This window comes from Syngnathus typhle, linkage group LG9 (genome assembly GCF_033458585.1).
Source record: "Syngnathus typhle isolate RoL2023-S1 ecotype Sweden linkage group LG9, RoL_Styp_1.0, whole genome shotgun sequence".
In the NCBI taxonomy this organism is placed as follows: domain Eukaryota; kingdom Metazoa; phylum Chordata; class Actinopteri; order Syngnathiformes; family Syngnathidae; genus Syngnathus; species Syngnathus typhle.
The window spans coordinates 981,374-1,001,949 of NC_083746.1; the positions used below are offsets into that span (position 1 = coordinate 981,374).

General features: G+C 47.0%; 3 protein-coding genes and 2 non-coding genes across 7 annotated transcripts in view; all 5 read right to left on the reverse strand.

Annotated features, from left to right (window-relative positions):
- Nucleotides 1-108: 108 nt before the first annotated feature.
- nabp1a (nucleic acid binding protein 1a) lies at nt 109-3,367 on the reverse strand. Of its 3 annotated transcripts, XM_061286422.1 has the most exons (7): nt 2,494-3,367; nt 1,898-1,982; nt 1,558-1,696; nt 1,423-1,494; nt 1,149-1,233; nt 987-1,056; nt 109-834 (listed from the first exon to the last, which is right to left on the reverse strand). In XM_061286422.1, exons 2-7 carry the CDS (start codon nt 1,938-1,940, stop codon nt 611-613), a joined length of 633 nt encoding a protein of 210 aa, XP_061142406.1. In that variant the 5' UTR covers nt 1,941-1,982; nt 2,494-3,367; the 3' UTR covers nt 109-610. The 3 variants fall into 3 exon arrangements, with proteins under 3 accessions (XP_061142406.1, XP_061142405.1, XP_061142404.1); XM_061286421.1 differs by lacking the exon at nt 1,898-1,982 and having other exon boundaries at nt 1,005-1,056; XM_061286420.1 differs by lacking the exon at nt 1,898-1,982.
- Nucleotides 3,368-3,778: 411 nt separating this feature from the next.
- On the reverse strand, nt 3,779-3,860 carry trnas-cga (transfer RNA serine (anticodon CGA)). The gene has a single exon. It is a non-coding gene; the product is annotated as a tRNA-Ser (tRNA).
- Nucleotides 3,861-4,227: 367 nt separating this feature from the next.
- Nucleotides 4,228-13,475, reverse strand: LOC133159628 (caveolae-associated protein 2-like). The gene is made up of 2 exons (XM_061286802.1): nt 12,776-13,475; nt 4,228-7,324 (listed from the first exon to the last, which is right to left on the reverse strand). The coding sequence occupies exons 1-2, from the start codon at nt 13,337-13,339 to the stop codon at nt 6,521-6,523; spliced, it is 1,368 nt and encodes a 455-aa protein (XP_061142786.1). The 5' UTR covers nt 13,340-13,475; the 3' UTR covers nt 4,228-6,520.
- Nucleotides 13,476-15,513: 2,038 nt separating this feature from the next.
- trnas-aga (transfer RNA serine (anticodon AGA)) lies at nt 15,514-15,595 on the reverse strand. Its single transcript has one exon. It is a non-coding gene; the product is annotated as a tRNA-Ser (tRNA).
- A 753-nt stretch (nt 15,596-16,348) lies between these two features.
- tmeff2a (transmembrane protein with EGF-like and two follistatin-like domains 2a) overlaps nt 16,349-20,576 on the reverse strand; it is a 49,444-nt gene continuing 45,216 nt past the window's right edge. The window contains exons 7-10 of the mRNA XM_061287733.1: nt 20,424-20,471; nt 20,240-20,348; nt 17,668-17,826; nt 16,349-17,187 (exon numbers count right to left, since the gene is read on the reverse strand). Coding sequence (XP_061143717.1) covers nt 17,091-17,187; nt 17,668-17,826; nt 20,240-20,348; nt 20,424-20,471 — 413 coding nt within the window. The 3' untranslated portion in view covers nt 16,349-17,090. The remainder of the gene's footprint in view (nt 17,188-17,667; nt 17,827-20,239; nt 20,349-20,423; nt 20,472-20,576) is intronic.

The following is a 20,576-nucleotide window of genomic DNA, read 5'->3' on the forward strand; positions in this document are numbered from 1 at the left end:
TGCTTGGTGCAACAAATGTCGAAACTCTGAGGTGGAACATTGCTTCATGGCCAACTGGTTCACATGTTAGCGACATTTTTATTTGGATAAAACAAAAAAAGACAAAAGTCTGTTTTACAACCGTGGTCAAATTTATTTGGTGAACTGTCTTAGCTGAGCTCAAAGTGGTCCAACTTTACTGATGGTACAACTGAGAAACCTTTGGAAGGGGAACCAAACAAAAGATGCCACCTGCCCTTTGTAAAGCTCCACGACGAACACTGCACCCTTCGGCGTCGTTTGGCAATGGGGTCCATCTTCACACAAAAAGTGCCCTTTGCTTTTTGTGACATGAAAAATGTTCCTCACATGCAAATGAAGCAAAAGTGCACAGTGTGTTCAAGTAGAGTTGGAGAAGAGGCCAGAATTTGACTTGTGCTAACATATAGCGGGCGGGTTCCTTCAAGGGGGCTGGAGTCCACCTAACAAGTTCCAGCGGTGCACGCGCAGACTCCCAAGCGGCCGAGGACACAATCTCATCCGTACTGAACAACTAAGCGGCTACTCGACATGTGACTGACAATGACTTGAAGTGAGGTTCAAAAGGGACAGTAGAGAGCCCCGCCTAACTTCATCTTTTGGCACGTCGCGGGTCCCTGCCGTTGCTAATGCTGACCGACAACTTAGCGGACGGGGGTCCGACCGCAGAAGACTGAGCCGCTCCGTTCCCGGGCGACCGGCCGTTTGGCCGCCCGAACGCAGAGTCGCGGGCACCGCCCGCCGCAGGACCGCCGCCGCCGCCGTTGCTGCCGCCGCCGTTGCTGTTTGCGGAAAAGGGCGGCACGGAGCCGTTACCTGTGCAATAAGAGACGGCATCTTTAGATGCAGATTTTTGTGCTGCTTTGCCAAGATGTTACAAGATGGAATCCAACAGTGTGCTCTTTTCACAAAAGCGTGCGCACGTGAATAAAAAAACATCTCATCACTTTGGTTGCTCAACGACTAACCTGGTGCAGTTGATGTACCTGAATTTTGATTGGGTGGAGAGTTTCCCCTGGGATTCTGGTCGGGTTTCCCCTGTCGGATAAAGAAATAGAGCAGGCTTCACATCATCTGCAACGTGGCCGCACGTCAACTCTATTTCGGCCAGCTGGGTCGCCGTCACGCACCGACTTGTTTTGCTGGTTTGTTTGAGCGAGCAGCTCCGGATTGGCCTCGCTGAAATTGGGCACTTCCGAATAGACCATGCAAAATCTGTGAAGGACAAGCAAAGACGCTTTAAAGGGCGCAAAGACGGTTTCGAAACGAGGCGGTGGAGACTTTTTTTTTTTCTTGTCGATTGTTTTCAACTTGTCACAAAGTGAGAAGAAAATGGTCGTGATATCCAAACGTTTCTTTTCCGTCTGGCCCTCACATGCCTTGCAGATAAGCCATGCCACTCACTCGCCAATCTTCTGCAGGTCGCCACCTCTCCCGGTGTAAAGTGTCAGGCAGCCTTTCCATATGGACGCATATCTGAAGACACAAGCCACGCACCCATTCAAAACCACTTTTGGACAACTCGGGCTCCTCGCTTACCCTCTGGTGAGTTTGATGATGTCGCCGGGCTGAATGAGACTGCCCAGCTCGTCCCATACGGAGATGGCGATGCTGCCGCTCTTGTCGGCCACCTTGCAGGATCGCACTTCATGACCGTCTTTAGTCTTGGTCACTCGTCCTAGAAACAAAGAATTTGCCAAACTTGAGATATTTATGAAACTACTCTCCAAAGATATTTTGAGGGGAGCAATGACAATTTCACACAAAAGCAGAGTCACTGCCACGCGTCTTATTGGCGAGTTACCACCGTAACTTTCATTTGACTGCTACATTTGCGTCTTGAAAGCATTTCATACAAATAGTTGTTCCTCGTAATTACGTCTCAACGTTGAAAGAAGGCATGGTCCTTTAGTGCCACACATGTTGAGGTTTTGCCTTGCATTTACGGGCCTTTTGTTCCAAACCTTAATGATAGAAGATTTACATTTGTGTTTAAAATTAAAAAAAAACTAAAAAAACATTTGATTTGCAAGGCGGTATAAGGACTGGTCTTTCCGAGGTACAAGAGCAAATTTTACTGTTTACATTAGACTGTGACATTACTCCAACGGTAACTTCACGACTGTGTTGTGCATGTAATTTCCAGCCCAAAAGTTCCTTTTTTGCCTCCTGAAAATATCTGATGATTATTAGTTACAGTCGCACTTGCTGGTTTCCATCCAGTTGTTTGGTATCCACAGCCTGGACGTTTTTGACACAAATGCTTCCTGCAATCATGGCTTGTCTGCTTTTCCGACCTGCGTCCAAATTCGAGTCACGTGACCGCCGTGGGAACGAAACGTCGCAAAATCTCGACCTTGGACAGTTGCCAGAATAGTCAAGTCACAACACGCGCCTGGCCCTTTAAGAGCATGCGCGGCTCGAGCAAAGGACAGTGAAGAGCCACCGTGTGGGCTAATACTTTTTAACACTTACCTATTTCCAAAACGATGAATACAATATTGAGGTTTTTGGAGCCGGGCTTGACGTCTTTAATCAAGAACACCGCCTCAGTCGAGGCCGCTGCCATTGTCCGCGTCGATGCCACCCAAGCAAATTAGCAAGCAAGCAAATACTAGCCTAGCTATGTTAGCAGTAGCCCCGCTAGCATATTAGTTATGGGAAACGCCGAAACACCCAAAAGGGATCGTTTATGAACACAACTACCTATTTTGGAGTCAAATCACACACGTTGATCACAAGAGCAAATAAGATGAAAATCACCTTTGAACAACAATGGGATAGCTCTGCTGGTAATGCTAACTAGCCGCTACCTGGCTACAACGACAGTTAGCTCGTTAGCTACTTTCTTTCATTTTGCGAGTCGAGTTTCTTGTCATGGTTATCGCCAATGACCGCGGGCTGTCATAATTACAGGGTTCGAATAATAAAAAAAAATAGACACACGAAAGACTTAGTATTTCGCAATGCAAGCGCCGAACTACATTAAAAAAAAATAAACTACCGGGCTGGAAAGCCCCGAGTTCTCAGTCAATATTAGTTGACGTTTAGGCTCGTTGCTGAGTTGAAATGAAATTGTAGGCCTCGATATAAAAAAATGAATATATAATTTTCACAACACTAACCGACCGCAATTCCTTTGTGTTGCGTTTTCTGGAAAGAGTTTATCTAACCGGTGTGTGTCCCTATAAATGAGCAGGCGGCCAAAGTTGTCAATAGTTCTAATAAATAGCCTCGCTACGTTTTCATGTCGAAATAAATGTGCACAAAATGCGCAGTTGGTCAGCTAAGCAAGTTTTTGATAGCCACAGAAAGCCATGCTTTCAATCTTCTACTATGCCTCGGGACGTCATAGTCGTCACGCATTCCGGGCTGCCGATTATTTATACACGTTGGCCAGTTCCATTTTTGTCATTTAGAGGGGATGTACATTTCGAAAGGCATTTTCCCCTTCTTGTGTCCGAAAGAAAACTCGGATGTGACTTCATTTACAGAGCTACTAAATGTTTATTTGCGCAAACATTGCATTAAAAATGGATACAACTAATGCGTCTTTGTAAAAAATAACTGAAGTAATCGGTATACCCCCAATGCATTCCGAATGCAACCAAGGCAGAGGACAGGACACGGCGTTGGGTAAACGTCAGTAAATTAAACGTTTGCTTGTATTACATGAGAAAGTATGCACCAAAACTGTTAAACAAATAACATATGTTAACATGTGACAGCAGGACACTCAAACCGACACGATTGACAAAAACGTCACGAACAGGATTCGAACCTGTGCGGGGAAACCCCATTGGATTTCGAGTCCAACGCCTTAACCTCTCGGCCACCGTGACAGTAGGTATTCAATGCCAGATGTAAGTGATTTGTATGGTAATATCACCATGTGCGTGTACACGTCACGCACTACGTACTCATTTCAAATCATGACATCTATCGTTTCGAAGAATTGTTCATTATGAACGGGAGGCATTGTCGTAATGCAGTCGCAGGAGGGAGACAAGAACAACATTGCAATCATGTTGCATGGTGGTTTGGTTTAAGTTACTAAATCACATTGAAAGGAGGGCTTAACTCGACTAGATCCTAACAAATGTTGACTGTTATAAAATACAGTACCAATAAAAGGAAGCAACACTCTCACCCGCCAGTAAATAAAAAATAATCTTCATTTGACTTGAAAAAAGGTGCAAAGATGACAAATGAGGGTTTTATTTTTTTCTTTATTCATGCATGTGACACTAGAGTTTGAAATCCTTGCATGTTTACAAGCTGTTAGCAACAAGAGTATACACTGCTGGTGTGAGGGAAACATCTTTGGTTGAGGTTTCCTGCTCGCTTAAGTATCTACAGTGAAGGTAGAAAAGCAACATCAGTCATCAGTGCCGTATTATTATCATTGTCGTATTTAGTACTATGGCTATCATTATTTGTTTAGTTTCGAAGTGATTATGAGGTCTTGTTTTCAGACCAGTGGTAGGGCAACATTCATAAAAATGGCTATATAAACAAAAGCAATTACAGCTGAAGAGAAAAGCAATGACAGCAATGAAATCAAGGATGAGAAGCAGAGAATAGCTCAGTTCCTGCAAGATTCAAATCACCGGACCACACCATTTGCATAGTGTTACATCTTATTTGAATATTATTCTCAGAAGAAAAAGACAAATCATGCTGAACTATAATTGTTTATTTGAGAAAAAAGAAGGTAAATACAGTGTGTTGCTGCACGTCTAACTTTATTAGATCCCATACAACATAAAATGAGCAAACATCGAAATTAAAACAGTTCCCAGGTGTTTTAATATAAGTTGAGACGTTTTTTGCTTAAAACATATCAAGGATAAGGAATTAGAGCACAACTAACATCCCCTCGTCTCACACTAGCTGAAATGACTTTGTTTTGGGTATGTGGTCGTGTCTCATGCTTTTATTACCATGACAACCGGGGGCAGATTTATGGCATTGAAACGAAGTGAGGGCTACTGTGTTGCCAACAAAGCTACTTTTCAAATCTCTTGAGTCTATGTTTGAAAAAGTGATGCCGCATGCTCACCTCTCCTTGATCCAGAATCCAAAAGAATCGCACTTAATGAAACCACCACTGGCCAATTTAAACATGGCCCACAAACCCAAAAAAGCCGACGGCCATAAAGATTCGACTCTTGCTGAGGCAGCACTTTGTCATGCGGCAGACTCTTGGCCAAATCCCCCCCCCCACTTGCAACTTAGCCAGACGCTTTGTAAAAATAGACAGAAAATAATTACTTTGTTGTGTGACTTCACAACATCTTCTACACCACGTCACATTTCCACCCGTCCCCTCTTTTCATGAAGAAACTTACACGGGAGCTCGAGTAAGACTAAAAGGAATGTGCTTGTGTTTACGATACTACAAATGTTTTTGAAAATGAAGCGGTCGGCGGCCATGTTTTACCATTGTTCTTATCTCCCCGAATCACAGGAATCCATTCCTTCAGGAGTGCAATTCCTCATACCCGCTTGTGCATGTTGCAGATGCTGCAGGATTATGCTGTAGCATGTCACCGCAGGAGAGGCAGCCAGTATCAAGGTTGAAAAGCAATGACTAAACATTTGAATCTTCCCAGTAGCAAATCATTGCTCGATAGATATAGCCTAGGGGCGTCAAACACATTTTTGTCACGGGCCACGCATTGTTGTCAGTTTCCCTCGGAGGGCCATTATGACTGTCAACGTCTTATACAAAACGTTTCAAAGTTGAATGCTAGCCAAATCTCGAGTTTTAAAAAGGGAAGACAATTTGTCATTTTTAGTAATGACACAAAGTTGATGCAAAATATGCCTTTGAGGGCCGCATCAAATGATGTGGGGGGCCATATCTAGCCCCCGGGCCTTGTGTTTGACACCATTGTTTTTGTCAGTACTCTATTTTCATGCTTAAGTGTCAGTGTGTGATTACACATTTGACGCAATGTTAAGTTGCTGTACTAGATGAGCTACCGCTACTGCATGGACACAGTCGTGGCAAATTGGGCACATGTTCCCTGGAAAAGCGCACTGACAGCCTTGAAGAGCACCCCATGGATCCCCATTCCTCCTCTTGTATAACCTGGCAACATACAACTACCGCAGATGTTTTGTTGCCAAAGATTTACTTGTTTTCAGATTGGGAAAAAGAGAGGGCGGAACAAAGGCTGTTTTTCCAAAGAGTGACAGAAGAGGGCGATACCTGGACCGGTGCCTAGGAGATGCGCTGCTACTGCATCTGAACATTACAAACAAACCGGGCAGATGTGGAGCTAGATTCTGATCCAACCTGTTCAATATTGAAATTTCTGTCTATGGTCAACTCCATGATTGCGATGCCAATTGGGTTGTCTTCTGGCAGACAGAACTAATGAGCCAGCCGCATTCACCGCAATAGAAATGACAAGAAGAATTTGCAAGCTCATCCGAGCTTCTTCTATATCTTCTTGTACGATGTTAAACCTCCACCTAAGTCACAATTCACAAATTAGGACATTTGCTTCACAGCAACTGTTTCTGTCGCCGCTGCCAGGGACCGCTTCTCTTCACTTTTGCGGGCTTCCTCCTCTTCTTCATCCTCCTCCTCTTCTTTATCCTCGCCGACGTCGTCGTCACGCTCGGCGACGGCGAGACCGGCCGAACGATTGCCGTTTATTTCACATTGGACTTTCTGTGTGTCGCCGTTGACGGTCAGCTCCGCCTTTACGCCACCTGCGGCGGACTGACTCAGCAATTCTTGACTTTTCTGTGGAGCTTCCTGGTCCAACTCCATCTCTCCGGATAAGCATTCCAGCGGAGCCATCTCCACGTGGGCCTCTTCCAGGTCTTGCGAAGGAAGCTCGCCATCTCTGTTTTTCTTGACGTTGAAGGTCATGGGAGACACCTTGAATGTGGAGCTTTTAGCGGAGGGGCTCCTGGGGTGGGTGGGACTGAGGGTCTTTATGATCTTCTCGCGCTTTTCCGGTGGCACGATCTTAGTGGTGATCTGCGCCATCTTCTTTTCGATGCTCTTCTTGATGCTGTCCACTTTCTTCAGACTGGAGCGCTTGAACTTGTCAGACCTTCGCTCAAACCCACTGGAACTTCCTCCGGCAGCCTCGCACTCCAGAAATCCGCTCTCCGCCCTGCCGAGCGACTGATCCTCGTCCGAGGAAAGGTCGACGGACTGGAGACCGTCGACGGAGCCGGCGTTAGACCTGCTGGGCTGAGTGGACTCTGCGCCATAAAGGCTGGGTTGTGGAGTCTTGAGTGAATCTTTGACCAACACGCTGGAAGGTATCTCATTGTCTTCCTGTTAAGGAAGAAAAAAACAAACATGATTAAAAGACACTCAAAATCGTTTTTCATTTTTCCAAACAACAAACCGACGGACTGCCATTTGAAAAATGATCACGTCAAAGTTAAGCAGGCGTTGCAAATGAATGTCTTGCTTCTTCACTCAATCAGAAAGTACACCGAGATCAAGATCACAGAGTAATCATAAACCCGCCCGGTGTCAATTGAAGAACGCTTTGTACCCGGAGAGTTTTCGTCGATCTCCCTAATCGTCCATTCCAAAAGGTGAAGCAAGTAACCTCAAGAAATAGTTTCGTGTTTATGAATGAGTGACTTTCCAAGAATGCAGGGCAGCTCGCGAGACATTCATTCTCAGAGTGCTTCAGGTTTGTAAGGAACCGTGCAATGCGCCTCTCACCGTCTCACTGTTATTCATTTACCCACAGACCGGGTGGACCAGATGATCTGGAAGACTCTGGGTTCCTACACAATCTATATTCTGCAGCCACTACACCAAGTCAATCATGCTTATGGGTTCAGGACCAGAAAAGAAACGAGGGGACCAGTCTTGGGATAAAGTGTTTGCTTAACAATCTGTCACAGTACTTTATGATAAATGTTCCTGGAATGTGACGAGCTATGCAGAAGGACAATGGACAATATCATTTTGAAGGCTTTACCGTGTGCTAGTTTGTTCTTTGACTGTGTTGTTGTTGATCCTTTGGTTGCCATGGTAGTCTGCCACGGGAGACCCAGAATTTTAATTGAATACTCATCAGCCATTCAAAGTGAGATGCAATGTGACATGGTCATGCGTGCTTCTTTTGTCTCTGTGGACTAACGAGCGGCGGGCATTTTTGTTAACACTTTGGATCAAAGAGAAATATACTTCAAGTTGGAATGAAACAAAGATGGAGAGTTTCATGCGATAACACGTTTGTTGTTTGCCAACCACGCTTGTTACGTAATTTGCCGCTGTAAGATTTTTGATCGAGATTTGCGATGCAAAACTTTTGTTTGCATACATAGCGAGTTAAGCCAAGAGCACAAACGCTTATGTAACGGCCTTCGTTTCTTCTACCACTTGAACCCAACAGATCAGATCAGGGCAGGACGGGACAGGACAGGACAGAGTTGAATCGGACTTGAATGAATATATCCAGGGATTTGGATTTGTAAGTCACACTTCAGCATGTGTGTATGGATTCTGGAATGAGGGAGGACTTGTTGCTTTACAAATTAATTTGACAACGCCGACGGTCTCATCCGATGAAACCATCGTGCACGAGGAAGTCATGACGGAATAGAACACAACCTAACCACACAAACAGTCAAAGGACACACCTGTTGATATCACAGTTTATACTAGAGGGGAAAACCAGATTTTCAGGTTCAGAACCAACTTGGTTTTTGAAATCGATTTTGAGAGAGTGGCAGGAAAGAGCCACTCCCACATTATACATACTTGAACTTTCACTTGTTAGTTGACCACGGCTAACTTTGGGTTGGGCCATGAGTGAAAAGAACTCAAACGAGATGCCTTGTCAGCATATAGTAGCGTGTATCCTGCAGGAAGTCCTTTCCAAGGTCATCCCAACATGCTTGCTGCACATCAGTGGTCAGAAAGGAAATGGAATCATCTGATCCCTTATGTCCCGTCATACGTTCCCAAAGTCAATGTAAATATTGGGCACGCCGCAAAGCAAAAGCAAATGATAAAGACATTCCTTGACATTTCCTGTTATTGTGTCTCTGTCGATCTCTTTCCGTCTCAAGCGGATTGTGTCAGTAGCGTTGAGATCTGCAAACATAATCCGGACCATTGTTTGTTGGGAGCACATTTTCGATAAGGCCGCCACAAATTGTCGCCGTGTTTACAGCATGGGCTGGCCGTTGCGTAACGCCGGCCACCGATAAACCGGGGAAGTCATCAACTTATCTGACATGTTTTATTTGGGTGGGCTTTTTTTCCTCCCCGACAATTAAAATGCGTTTTGTTTCCTCTTTTCCTGTGTCGGATGTCACGGCCCTGATAGGAGCATTTGGATAAGAGATGATTTTTATATTTTCCTTGTCTTCTCCTCAAACTGGAAAAGTTGTTTTCCCATGTACTTGGAAGCAACCCATGAACCTCGCTCGGTAAGCGTCTTGCGACATCACTCAGAGTTCACAAAAGCAGCAAAAATGTCAATTGCCACCTTCAAGTGTGGTGTCACGACGACGTTGGCTGGCTTAACATGCAAAATATGCGCAGCATGTCGCCTTGGCAGTTACACAGAGCAGTGGAAGAATTCGTTCTGCCTTCTTTGAAGAACTACATCTCTTTGTACTTGAATGCAATATTGTCTACTTGTCCTTGTGGGATTTTCTTCACAATGCAATCTTTTTTTGTCCATGCCCGGTTTAAACTGGAACCTTGAAACACTTCGCAAATAAACACATCAATGTTTTCTTTTTCATCCCGGAAATTCGCTTCATTAAAATAGTCTTGGGTCAAAGTGACGCAGGAAAAGTTCCAACAGTCACTCATTGACTCGCAATGATGTTGTACTTTAAGAGCGCACGTGACTCAGCTCTGGGGTGAGGCTGGTGAACGCACCTTTTTGCGCCTTTGTTTGGTCAAGCGTCAATGACTGATGGAAGGCAAAACACATGTCCGTGTCAAGTCCAGACCTTTCTTCAAAAAAGTATCTCCTTTGCATTGCGCAAAGTGTCATGTAATGTCATCTCATGAGCAGACTCGAGGCAGCTTGGCCCAGGGACGCATTGTCCTTTCCAAGTGTGTTTGCTTCTTCAAAAGATAGCATGTCTGTGCGTGTGCGTGTGCGCGCGAGCTTTGACTGTTGTCAGCCCCGAGTCACGTTGCAATTACGATTTAGATCTCCATCGTGCATTTTTTTCTCCCAGCGCTTTTGTCTCATTACATACAGCATATTGTGTTGCTCATTAGTTCCAATGCAAGTCGTGCAACTCTGTTGTATAATTTTACTTTGTCTCTCAAACAGGTCAGGAAAAAAGTTTTCAAAAGTGCATCCATTACACCATGAAATCTGAGCGCGTAGAGTTTTTTCTACCCGCTACGTGTTTGCGTAGCCTCCAGCACCCGCAACCAAAAACCAAAAAGTAATTAAGGCCCTCGTTAGTCCTCATTATGGAAGCAAATGCAATAACGCAGCAGAGGCCATTATCTCTTTTTTTTTCTTTTTTTGACCGACCGCAGTCAACAGCTCACCGGTGGCGGCCGCTTTACACACACACACACACACACACACACACACACACACACACACACACACACACACACACACACACACACACACACACAGACTGGGGCCCTGTTGTGTGTTTCCACTTGAGCGGGCACGTACAGCGTGACGAGTGTTCTCGATTCCCCCCATCAGGCAGAAACGTGGACAGGGAATTTCACCCTTTGCAGGCAAAGTGACGCCGCCTCCTCCCGCCCGGTGTTGCCACGTGCTGTTGATTTTCCCCTCGTCGAAAAAGTCGCATCTGACAATTTGGATTAGTCAAAGAAAAATATTCAGGTGTCAATGCAGGATATACGAAAAAGAGTTTGCGTTTAAAATAGAGCTCATATCTCGGGAACCCAAAATCAGGTGTGGCTTCAGGAAACGTGACTTGGCCCAAAAAGAGCGGTAAGCAATTTTAAAGCTGGGCTGGGAAAAAAAAAGGAATGAACAAAAGGCACTCCCATCTCAGCTAGCTTAAACCCTCTGGCTTGCCAAGCCTCACTGACCCAAAATGCGGAATATCCACATGCTCACACATGCAAACTCATGATTAACAGTAAGTTCTTATTTGATTTTAACAATGGACTAGTTTTCTCTTTGTCCATTTCCAAAGGCCGGAGCACAAAAGGTTGGCCACGTCTGCTCTCCAGTAACCTCGTGGAATTGATCTATAAATTGAAAGCCAACAAAGGAGCAGTTGCTCTCATCTCCATTCAATCCAATTGATCCGAGCAAACAGCAAGTGGAGTGTTACGTACGGCCTCGGGACCCGCTGCACCTGAACAACAGAGCTTTGGTACCTGGGAAACCAGATAACCAAGATGGTTAAGAGCTCTCAGTGGCTCCGGCTGTGTCAACAATAGCAACCCTCCCCCGCCCCTCCCCTGCTGCCCCGCCCCGCCCCGCACTTGCGTGCACTTGCTCAAGCCGCAGGCCGAAGCAATGAACTCTCCTGACATTTGATGGCGTTACTGGAGCCTTCAGCAACGGGAGATGTTCAGCACTTCCTTAGTTTGAGCATGTCCCTGTCAAGGTCCTCCTCCTTATCACCAAGATCTGAAGCAAGGAACTTTCCCCTGCCCCGGTTTTGCCAGAGCACGCGTGTCCTTCAGCGGGTGTCTCGAGTTACCCCGAACGGCGGCTGAGACGGCAAAGCCGACTGTGTGGCCGTCTGAATAGCTTCGGGGGTGAAAGCAGATCCGGTCGGAGCCCGAGAACCCTCCTCTATTATCCGGCGTCGCTCCGTTCCCAGACACACCCTTTACCCTGGGCCCGCCGAGACCTGCGTACCTTTTCAGAAAGCCAATCTCCATGCTAAGCATCCAGCCAGAGTGTGTACAGTAGTTTGCAATTCACTTTTTGTGCTCTTCTAAGACGCTAGAAAACGGCGCCGACGCCCCGTTGTGTCAAGTCTGCATCCACCAACAACCCAACGCTGTAAATATCGTTTGAGACCATTTCCACAGTCAATCAGTTCGGCTCGACAGGTTCCTGTTCGACGAGTTTTGAGCAGCTCTGAAATGGCGCTCGCATGCAATTTGTTTGCAATTTACAAACAACATTTCAATAGCTTGCTAACTTGGTCTGAACATGCTTATTTGCTACAAATAATCGAGCTTTGCTCTTCCGACTATGCCGCCGACATTCATTCGTGAAGGACTTGCATCTTATAAAACTAAAAGACTTTTCTACTTTCCAATTTGCCTTGAAGGGGTTGGACCTGCCATTTCAAATCATGTCAATGGAGAAAAATGATGTACTGCTTCAAATGGCAAACATCTGAGCAATTGTAAAATTGCTTCCATAGATGCTACAAGATGGCACAACTCATCATTTAGATGGGAGCTGGAGAGCCAAGGCAAAATGGTCCAAAGATAGGAAACCAATACAAAGTGCTGCAGCAAAGCAGAGGAGCCAATGCATGGAATGACCTCGCGAGCGGAGCTCCTGACTCTTCTTAAAAGCTCTAATCAGCCTCCAGGTGAGGCAGATGGGAGCTAATTAGCTGGAGGAAGGAGGCAAGGCCAACACTTTTACAGGAAGGACGGCCCAAGGCCCTAACAAGGCGCCTTTCCTTCCTTCCTTTGACATTGTTCCTCAACTGCAACAAGATGGCGTCAATGCGCTACATTCCTATCAGACATCACAAAAGACAGCAGACTGGCTGGGGGAGAACGTTCCAGCAAATAACGCTGCAAAGGCCATTCCAGTCTCACCTGGAAGATGAGGACTTTGAAGTGGTTCCTCTTGAGCAGGTGGCTGTGGTTGGCCTCCAGCTTCTTCACTTGCACGGCCTGCTTGTCCAAGCGCTCGCGCACCTCCTTCAGGTGGCCGCTGACTTTGCGCGAGCGCTCCAGCAGCTTGCACACGCTGTTGGAGGTGCCCACGTGCGTCTTGGACAGGCGGCTGACGTCGCCCTGCACCAGCCGCACGGCGCCCTCCAGGTCGGCCTGCTTCTGCTCCATGCGTTGTTGGTTGTCCTGCACCGCCTCCATCATGTTGACCAGCTTGTCCAGCAGGGCCACCACCGTGATGGCGCTCACCTGGCCGCGGTCCACCGGGCTTCCCGGGGCGGCGCCGCCGGCCGTGGGGCTGGTGGGACTCTTCAAACCTAGCCGGGCCAGGGTGTTGGAGGACTGGGCGGGCGACGGGCTGAAGCTCGGGATGAGCAGCTCGGCGTTCTCGGGCCCGGCTTCGGGCTCCGGGACGGTGTGGGTGCTGCCCGTCACGCTGCTGGTCTCGGGATGGGACGCGTCCGCGCGGGGGGGCTCTTCTTCCATGCTTGCACAGGTGTTTTGGTCAGTGGACCCACGCGAGGAGCTCCTGTAATGAGGAGGAGTGAACTTTGCGAGCGACGTAGCTCGACACCGCACCCGACTCGGCCTCTCCCTCCCTCTCTCTCTCTCTCTCTCTCTCTCACAAGCACAAACATGCTGTGAACTTTCAAAACACCTCCCCTGCGAGCCAAAGGGAGGGGCTGGGTCGCCATGGTAACCTGCAGGCCTTGCCCCACTGACAGGAGAGGTCGTCCTTGCGTGCTTGCCGGTCGTGTTGTTCACGTCAGACCGACCGCTCCAGTTTAGCTCGTGCTCATCTACACGTGTCAACTATGTGCTTATTAGGGCCCCGAGGACTACTTGGCAAATTTCATTCTTTGCTCTTCGTTGTCTTTACTCTAACGTCGGGAACATTTCCAAACAAATGCTTTTGCAGGCTTTCCCTATATTGGAAAAGGGAGTACTCAACAAAGTGGAAAATATGTTTGGAGAGTTAGTGTAAATGTGCTGCATGATTTTCTTGCCGCCTGTCGGTGTTCCCGTGGTCGCCCCCCTCTTCCGCTCTCAGGGGCCACTCTGGCATGGAAATGGAAATCCCTGTCCCAACAATGAGCTCATCTGGCCTTGGTGTCACCGTCAATGCAAAAGTTTCAGAGTTGCTGTTTTTTCCAACCAATAACACGTAGGCAACGTACGCCACGGTTGAGACGGCACAAAACAAAGGCCTCAATCAAAAGCGAATGTGAAGAAGTTTTAGAGCAAATTGAAAAGATTGGCGTAATGTTTAAATGTGGCCTGTTTGACGTCTTGTGCATTTTATGAATTTTATTTTCCCAATTCACTCAAAGGTTACTTGGCTCTTGTTCATTCTCCCTGCACAGCAGGGCCATGCATTGGAGAGGCAAGTGTATGTTTTGCGCCCTCTAGAGGCAAAGAGCCGAAACTGCAGGGCCTTATTGTCTTTGGGCAGAGAATGGCTATTTTGAGTAATATTTCATGATGATTTATGATGTGTATTATTATACATTTGTGATCACCGTGGAAAGTGTGTTGTGAATAACAAACAGGAGCAGAGGAGCCGAAACGTGTTGCCTCTGCTTGGGCCCAGCTGATCTCAAGCCGGCGATAAGAGGAAACCACCTGAGAAGACCTTTCTTTCTGCTGTTAGATTCTGATATGAATATGAATCATATGAATATATGATGAAATGAAATAGCAAAATAGCTTATCTGTTCATGTTTGCTTGCAGAGACTCTGTTTCAAAATAGATCTCAAACAAATTCGGCAAGTTACTTTTTCATCCTCCGTGGATGAGTTCAGAATATGAAACCACCTTTTTTTGTACCTTTAATCCCGCAGTCTTTTTTGCACAAGTATCTGCTCTTAAGTACATAATAATGTAAGGTGATTGTGAAAAAGCAATTCAAGAGTTTATTGAAACCACACTAAGGTGCTTTAGCTTGGAACGGGCTCGAGCTGGATGTCGATGCCTCATCGGCAACTTTTCATCACTAAATAATAATAAAAAAAAAAAAAGCTCCTGCGGGGTCAAGATGGACAGACAGAACCGAAGATGATAGCGACCGATCTGTAAATGACCTCGTTTCACAACACAGCGTGCAGTGGGACAAATGTTCACTTAAAGGTGGCCTTGGCAAGCTCGTGTGTGTGTGTGTGTGTGTGTCAGTATCAATCATAAAAGCTAATAGAGCACTTTGCAACGCGGGAAGCTTTAGCGTGTTATTGCTGCGTTATTTGTTGCTTTGCCATGATACGCTCGCTCCGTGCAAGTGGCAAAGCATCAATTCTCAAGCTAAAAGGGCCAATCTATTCCCGCAACTGGATGGCTTACAATTTGTTGATTGCAAAATCAATATCTGGCCTGGACTGGCCAATCATTCTTCATGATAGTTTTCAAAGTATGGCGTACCAAAAGGAACAAAAAAGTGCTTTAGAGTAAAACTGTTGGATGGTGCACCAAAAACGTTTTTGGATTTGTGTGAAATATTCTCAGAGTGGTGGCAGCAAGAATGATTAAGGCACAGGCAAGTTCCTGGAGGTCAGACACTTACTTCCTGCTGCTCCCTGAAGTTATAGATATGTGCTTTTGAATATTTCTCTCCAGCAAGAAAAGTTCAATACATTTATTTAAACGAGAAACAAACAAAATTGGAGACCGTTGTCGGCAGGATTCGAACCTGCGCGGGGAGACCCCAATGGATTTCTAGTCCATCGCCTTAACCACTCGGCCACGACAACCGCAAGCGACGAGGCAGCAACTTCTATTTAAAAAGATGCATAGAAATAGAATCCTAATTATAAAGGTTACATGAGAAATGTCCTCAATTTGATTCACACAAAATATCCAAGCAGGCTGCACGGGGAGAATCAAGAGCATGTCTCACAGAGCCTCGTCCAAGATGCACACACGGAAGCTGCAGCTCCGAATTAGGCTAGGCTCCGCCTCTTTTTGCACGCGGACCAGAAGCTTGATGCGACACGCCCCTTTAAACTGCGTGCCCACGGCAATGCTAAGCTAGTAGGGGCAAACTGCAAGTACCAATGTAACCATGTAGTTGTCCCTCTGTGCCTTTAGTTTACTTGTTTTTGTCAAGTTGATTGTTAATATTTAGATTCAAATGATGCAGGTGGTATATGCGGCATATTAGCATACTATTGTATGACATTTGAGTATATATATTTAGGGTTTGTAACATGTGGGTATTAAGAGCTGGTGCCCACTGAGGCCCGGGTACCAAATGCTCCGTTATTTTATCCCATGGTAGAAGAATATGGTGACCTACACACTCTGGTCGATGCTTTGGGGATGTTTCCCAGTATCTTGTGCTGCGGGCTTCTGTCTTGCAGCATGTGCGTTTACAATGGCAGCTTTTGCCCTTCCAATAGATGTCCCTCCTTCTCTGAGGACCTGAAGAAAACCTGTATATGCACAATAGTATGTGTATAACCTTTATGCGGTACGCTCTGACAAACACAAAGGAGCCGCCGTGCTACATTTCGTGATATAAATTATTTATTTACATATACAGAAAAAAATGACTCCATCAAGACAACGTAGTAATAACTCATGGAAACGGAACCTAGTAGCTGAAGTCATTGTCACAATCAAAGAAGAGAGCGCTAGAATAACATTGTGACCTCCGTCAAGGGACTCCTCTAACACAAGGTGCAAGGCATCACGTGTACCCCCCCACCCCCAGTACTCCTAACCTCCCACCCATCCAAATGGGAAGCAAAAAACGCCTTAATAGTCCACCCTTACCCTGCTTTGCACTACCCCCAACCCCCACCTTGCTTTTACCCCCATCGCCTACAAATGACAGACACCGGCTAACCCGCATCTACCAAAAGTCACACATCTAATTTACACTCACACGTACAAACTCACATTCAGTATTCTCAACCCCCCACCCCTCGCTCCCGCCCCGAGTTCACAAGGTCCTCTCTGGCAAGATCTTGAAAGTGAGGCTATCCACAACATTCTCAGCAGGTGAGTCTGGAAGTCCTGAAGCGCCAGCTCTGTCTTTGTTCGTAGCCCCTCGGCCTCCTCCGGCGTTCTTGGAGGTTCATGGTGGGCGAGAGAAAGAGAGAGAGAGAGAAAGATGGAGGGCCCGGCCTCGAAGGGGAAGTCGATCCTACATTTTGGGGGGATTGCTCTACAAAGTGTGGCGGACGGGGGACATTTAACGAGACACGCCTTCCGCAAAGCGTACGGCCGATCCTTCCGACAGGCTCAGATAAGTCGAGTGGAGGCGCGCATGGTGTTCTCGGAGCTGAAGTGGACATTGTTTTGCTTCTGCCGGTTGATCCTGTTGGAGCGAGGGCACTTTCTGCGACACACAGAAGAAACACGTTTGGAAAATCTGATCGTATTTATTTTCGTCACTTTCTGTGGCACTGATGAAAAGAAATGTGAAAAGCCGCCGACGACATCACGCACGTCATGTACCGGTTTGAACGACGGAATCGATTTGGACTTCACCAACCCATCCTGATATTGATGATGTCACCGTGCACAGCTGAAGATAAGTTTCGAGCACGTGGCGTACGAATTCTTGACAAGTGGCTCTATAACATAATATAATATTCTAGCTGTATTCCGTGTTATTTTTGGGCTGATGCATTTTCCCTCTTTACTGCTTTTAGCCCATCCTCCCGACACTTTACTAGTGCTCGTCTTGTTACGAGGTGCGATAAATTGTCGCTTAGGGCAGGCAGGACGTTTGGATGTGCCGCATCTGGCTGGAGAAAAGCACCCAAACAAGGTCAGAGCGGCTGCTCATCCGTCAGGCTCGGCGGGTCCGACTCACCTGGTAATGCAGAGCACCACCACACAGATGATGACCACCTGCAGCGCTCCGATGATGGAGGCGATGAGAACGTAGTGCAGTTTGCCAGAGCCCGGGACCACGTAGAGCACGTTGTACTCTTTGGTGTCGCACTGGGGTCCGCTGAAACCTGAGTGGCAGCTGCGAGCACAAAAGAAACACAAGCGCAAACGGATCGCTGCGTCACCTGAAGAGAAAATGAACGTGTTGGATGTGCGGCCAAGACATTATACTGAATCTCCGAAAACATTCCTCTTTTGGGTTGCCCGTACTCATCCTGATTTCTTGTTATGAGGACTATAATCAATGCGAGACACGGGAGACGTGCGAGCTCCGGTGCCGACCGCCGTTGAACGATCGATCAAAAAGACGGGCTGAAGGTCGCTACGGTCGGGGATCAGCCATCAAGCATCGGCGTGCCGAGATCTGGCCTTCTCATTGCCTATTGCGCAATTTGCCGCTGGGGGAAATCGTTGACTGATGAGTCGCGCTCGATTCGTACGTACAAGATTGATATAAGATGCGGAGCGACTTGATGGCTAGTTTCTATTTCATTCTTTGAATATGAATGACCGAGAGGGGTTTTTGAAAAATGGATAATGGACATGTTCCAAACAACTTGAGATGATCATGGGAATGGATTGACAATTACATGTCGGGCAAATCACCGGCTTGAGTTCCTATCTCGCTAACACAGTGAATACATCGTGCCGCCCCGCGCCGCGCAAAAGCCGACAGCAGCCGACAGCAGCCGACATGGTGACGTTTATCTGGGCTGCAGCGAACGACCGCCTAGTGTCTCAGCTTTCCTCGCCGGTCTTCAGACATTGCCTTCTCTTCGTGGATACGCCGCAACACACGACGGACGGATGGACCGACAGAGGCAATCTGGATGATCTCTATCCTCCGAGAGGAGCTAAATGGTCCACCTTTTAACGTTCTGCCTGTCTGCCTCTGCCTCGCAATCTGGCCTTCTTCCACTGAGCCGATTTCTGGCTGTCTCGGGGGAGATTGTTACCAGCAAACAGCGGCTGAGCCTTGTTTGGTGCAACATGCACGCGGTCACAGTTCAGCCTCCTTCTCACACAACGTTTCAACCTTGTGGGTGGGGGAGGTCTGAGCTGTGATTTGTGGGACCGCTAGGAGGCAGCAAAGATCTGTGACCACCCGTCTCTGACAACCACAGCAAAAAAAAAGAAAAAAAAAGTCAATCCAGACAAGCAAGAAAGGAGGCGAGAGAGCGAGAGATAGTCGCTGAGCGAGATATCCAGACCCTCAGGCTGCTCCACTATCAGGCCGCCGTAAATGATGGAAGTCTTAGCTGTACAATTACACATTCCCTCTGTGCACTTGGAGTTGCGCTTCCTTCCATCTTGCTTTCTCATTGCACTTTTATGCAAAGCGAACGTCTCCGCTGTCTGCATTGGAGTGCGTTAGTGCAGCCCAGAGACCAATGTGCAGTGGCGGCGTGCGGCTATTTGCTGCTTAATCACCAATGACGACCAAACACTTTTTATTAAGACTCAAATGTGCCTTTCGGAAATTTTGCAGAAATGTCACAATTTGTACCATTGACGTAATCAAGCCCCCGGCACAGTTTCTCTGGCCATGACTCAGCATCTGACGCTGGTGAAGATCCGTCATAGCAAGGAACACTCACAAGAAAGCCAAAAGGTAAGCAGAGCTGCAACGAGCTTTGTCGGAGGCGCCTACGGTGCCGTGAGAAATGAAGTGAATTCATTCTGTGAACACAAACACTTCTTAAAACTCCCTCTTACAAAATGAAATGATTATTATATTGTATCCCTTCCTTCAAGCATTAAACCGCGCTTTTGCTATTCCTTAGCTCCTCTATTGTGTTTAGAAATGGGACGCTGAAACTTTTAAGACGTTTGAAACGAAACAATCAATGCCTCATGCTCAGTTTTTTTTCCCCCCAAATGTAGCCGAGTAAAAAGTGGATCTAGGGTTGAAAGAAAACAAAAGCCAAGCGCAAAAATAGCGACGCCAGCCGAGTCATCCAAGTTAAAGTGTGTCTGCCGGCGCGCGCCGGCACCATGGCGTATGTACGCACGAGCGAGACTCTTTTGCTCCACAAATGGATGTCCCCGAGAAAGACGAGAAGGCATCCGAGGATTCCGAGCGCTCTCCGCTTCAATACGTTCAGGGAGCGGGATCAACGACACTTGACAACGCGCTCGGGTGTCGAGCCCACACTGCATTCGCAATTCTCTTTGGCTCTTTCAGCAAAGCAGCTGATGAGAAGGAGAATGAAAATTCATTACGGAATGGGTAGCGTTATTAGCTAGCGTGTCAACTTATGTTCATTGTCATTTTGGCACAAACACCACAACACGTTTTTCTTTTCCTCTTTGGGATTATTGAAATCTCGCAATTCCCATTTGCTTCCAAAAAGGAATAAATGCCGCATGTGATTTTCACACAAGGACTGTGCAATGCTGGGATGAAGGACAAAACGGCTGACCTTCCGTGTGTGTGTGTGTGTGTGTGTGTGTGTGTGTGTGCGTGTGTGTGTGTGAGTGTGTGTATGCACCTGCATGAGGGCTGGGCAGGTATACTTGGGAACTGACAGTCTCCGTGTACGCAGTAGTTCTTGTAGAGATCTGGACAAGGCGTGTACAGTCCATCTGCTTGTCCGTTTCCTGGCGAGAGAAAACCGAGAGCGAGGCGTGAAGCGTACGTAGTAAGTGAAGCATCTGCTCCATATACGCACTTACCGGTAACGTCGGTGGGTGCAAAATGTCTATCTCCGCCTTTGTTCCCATCTGAAGAAAGGCCAGAAAGACACATTGCGTTCAAGCGCTGACCTTTGACCCCGGACATTAGGAGATACACGTGGAAATAAATGCCACGGCGGCGGCTCAGGGAAT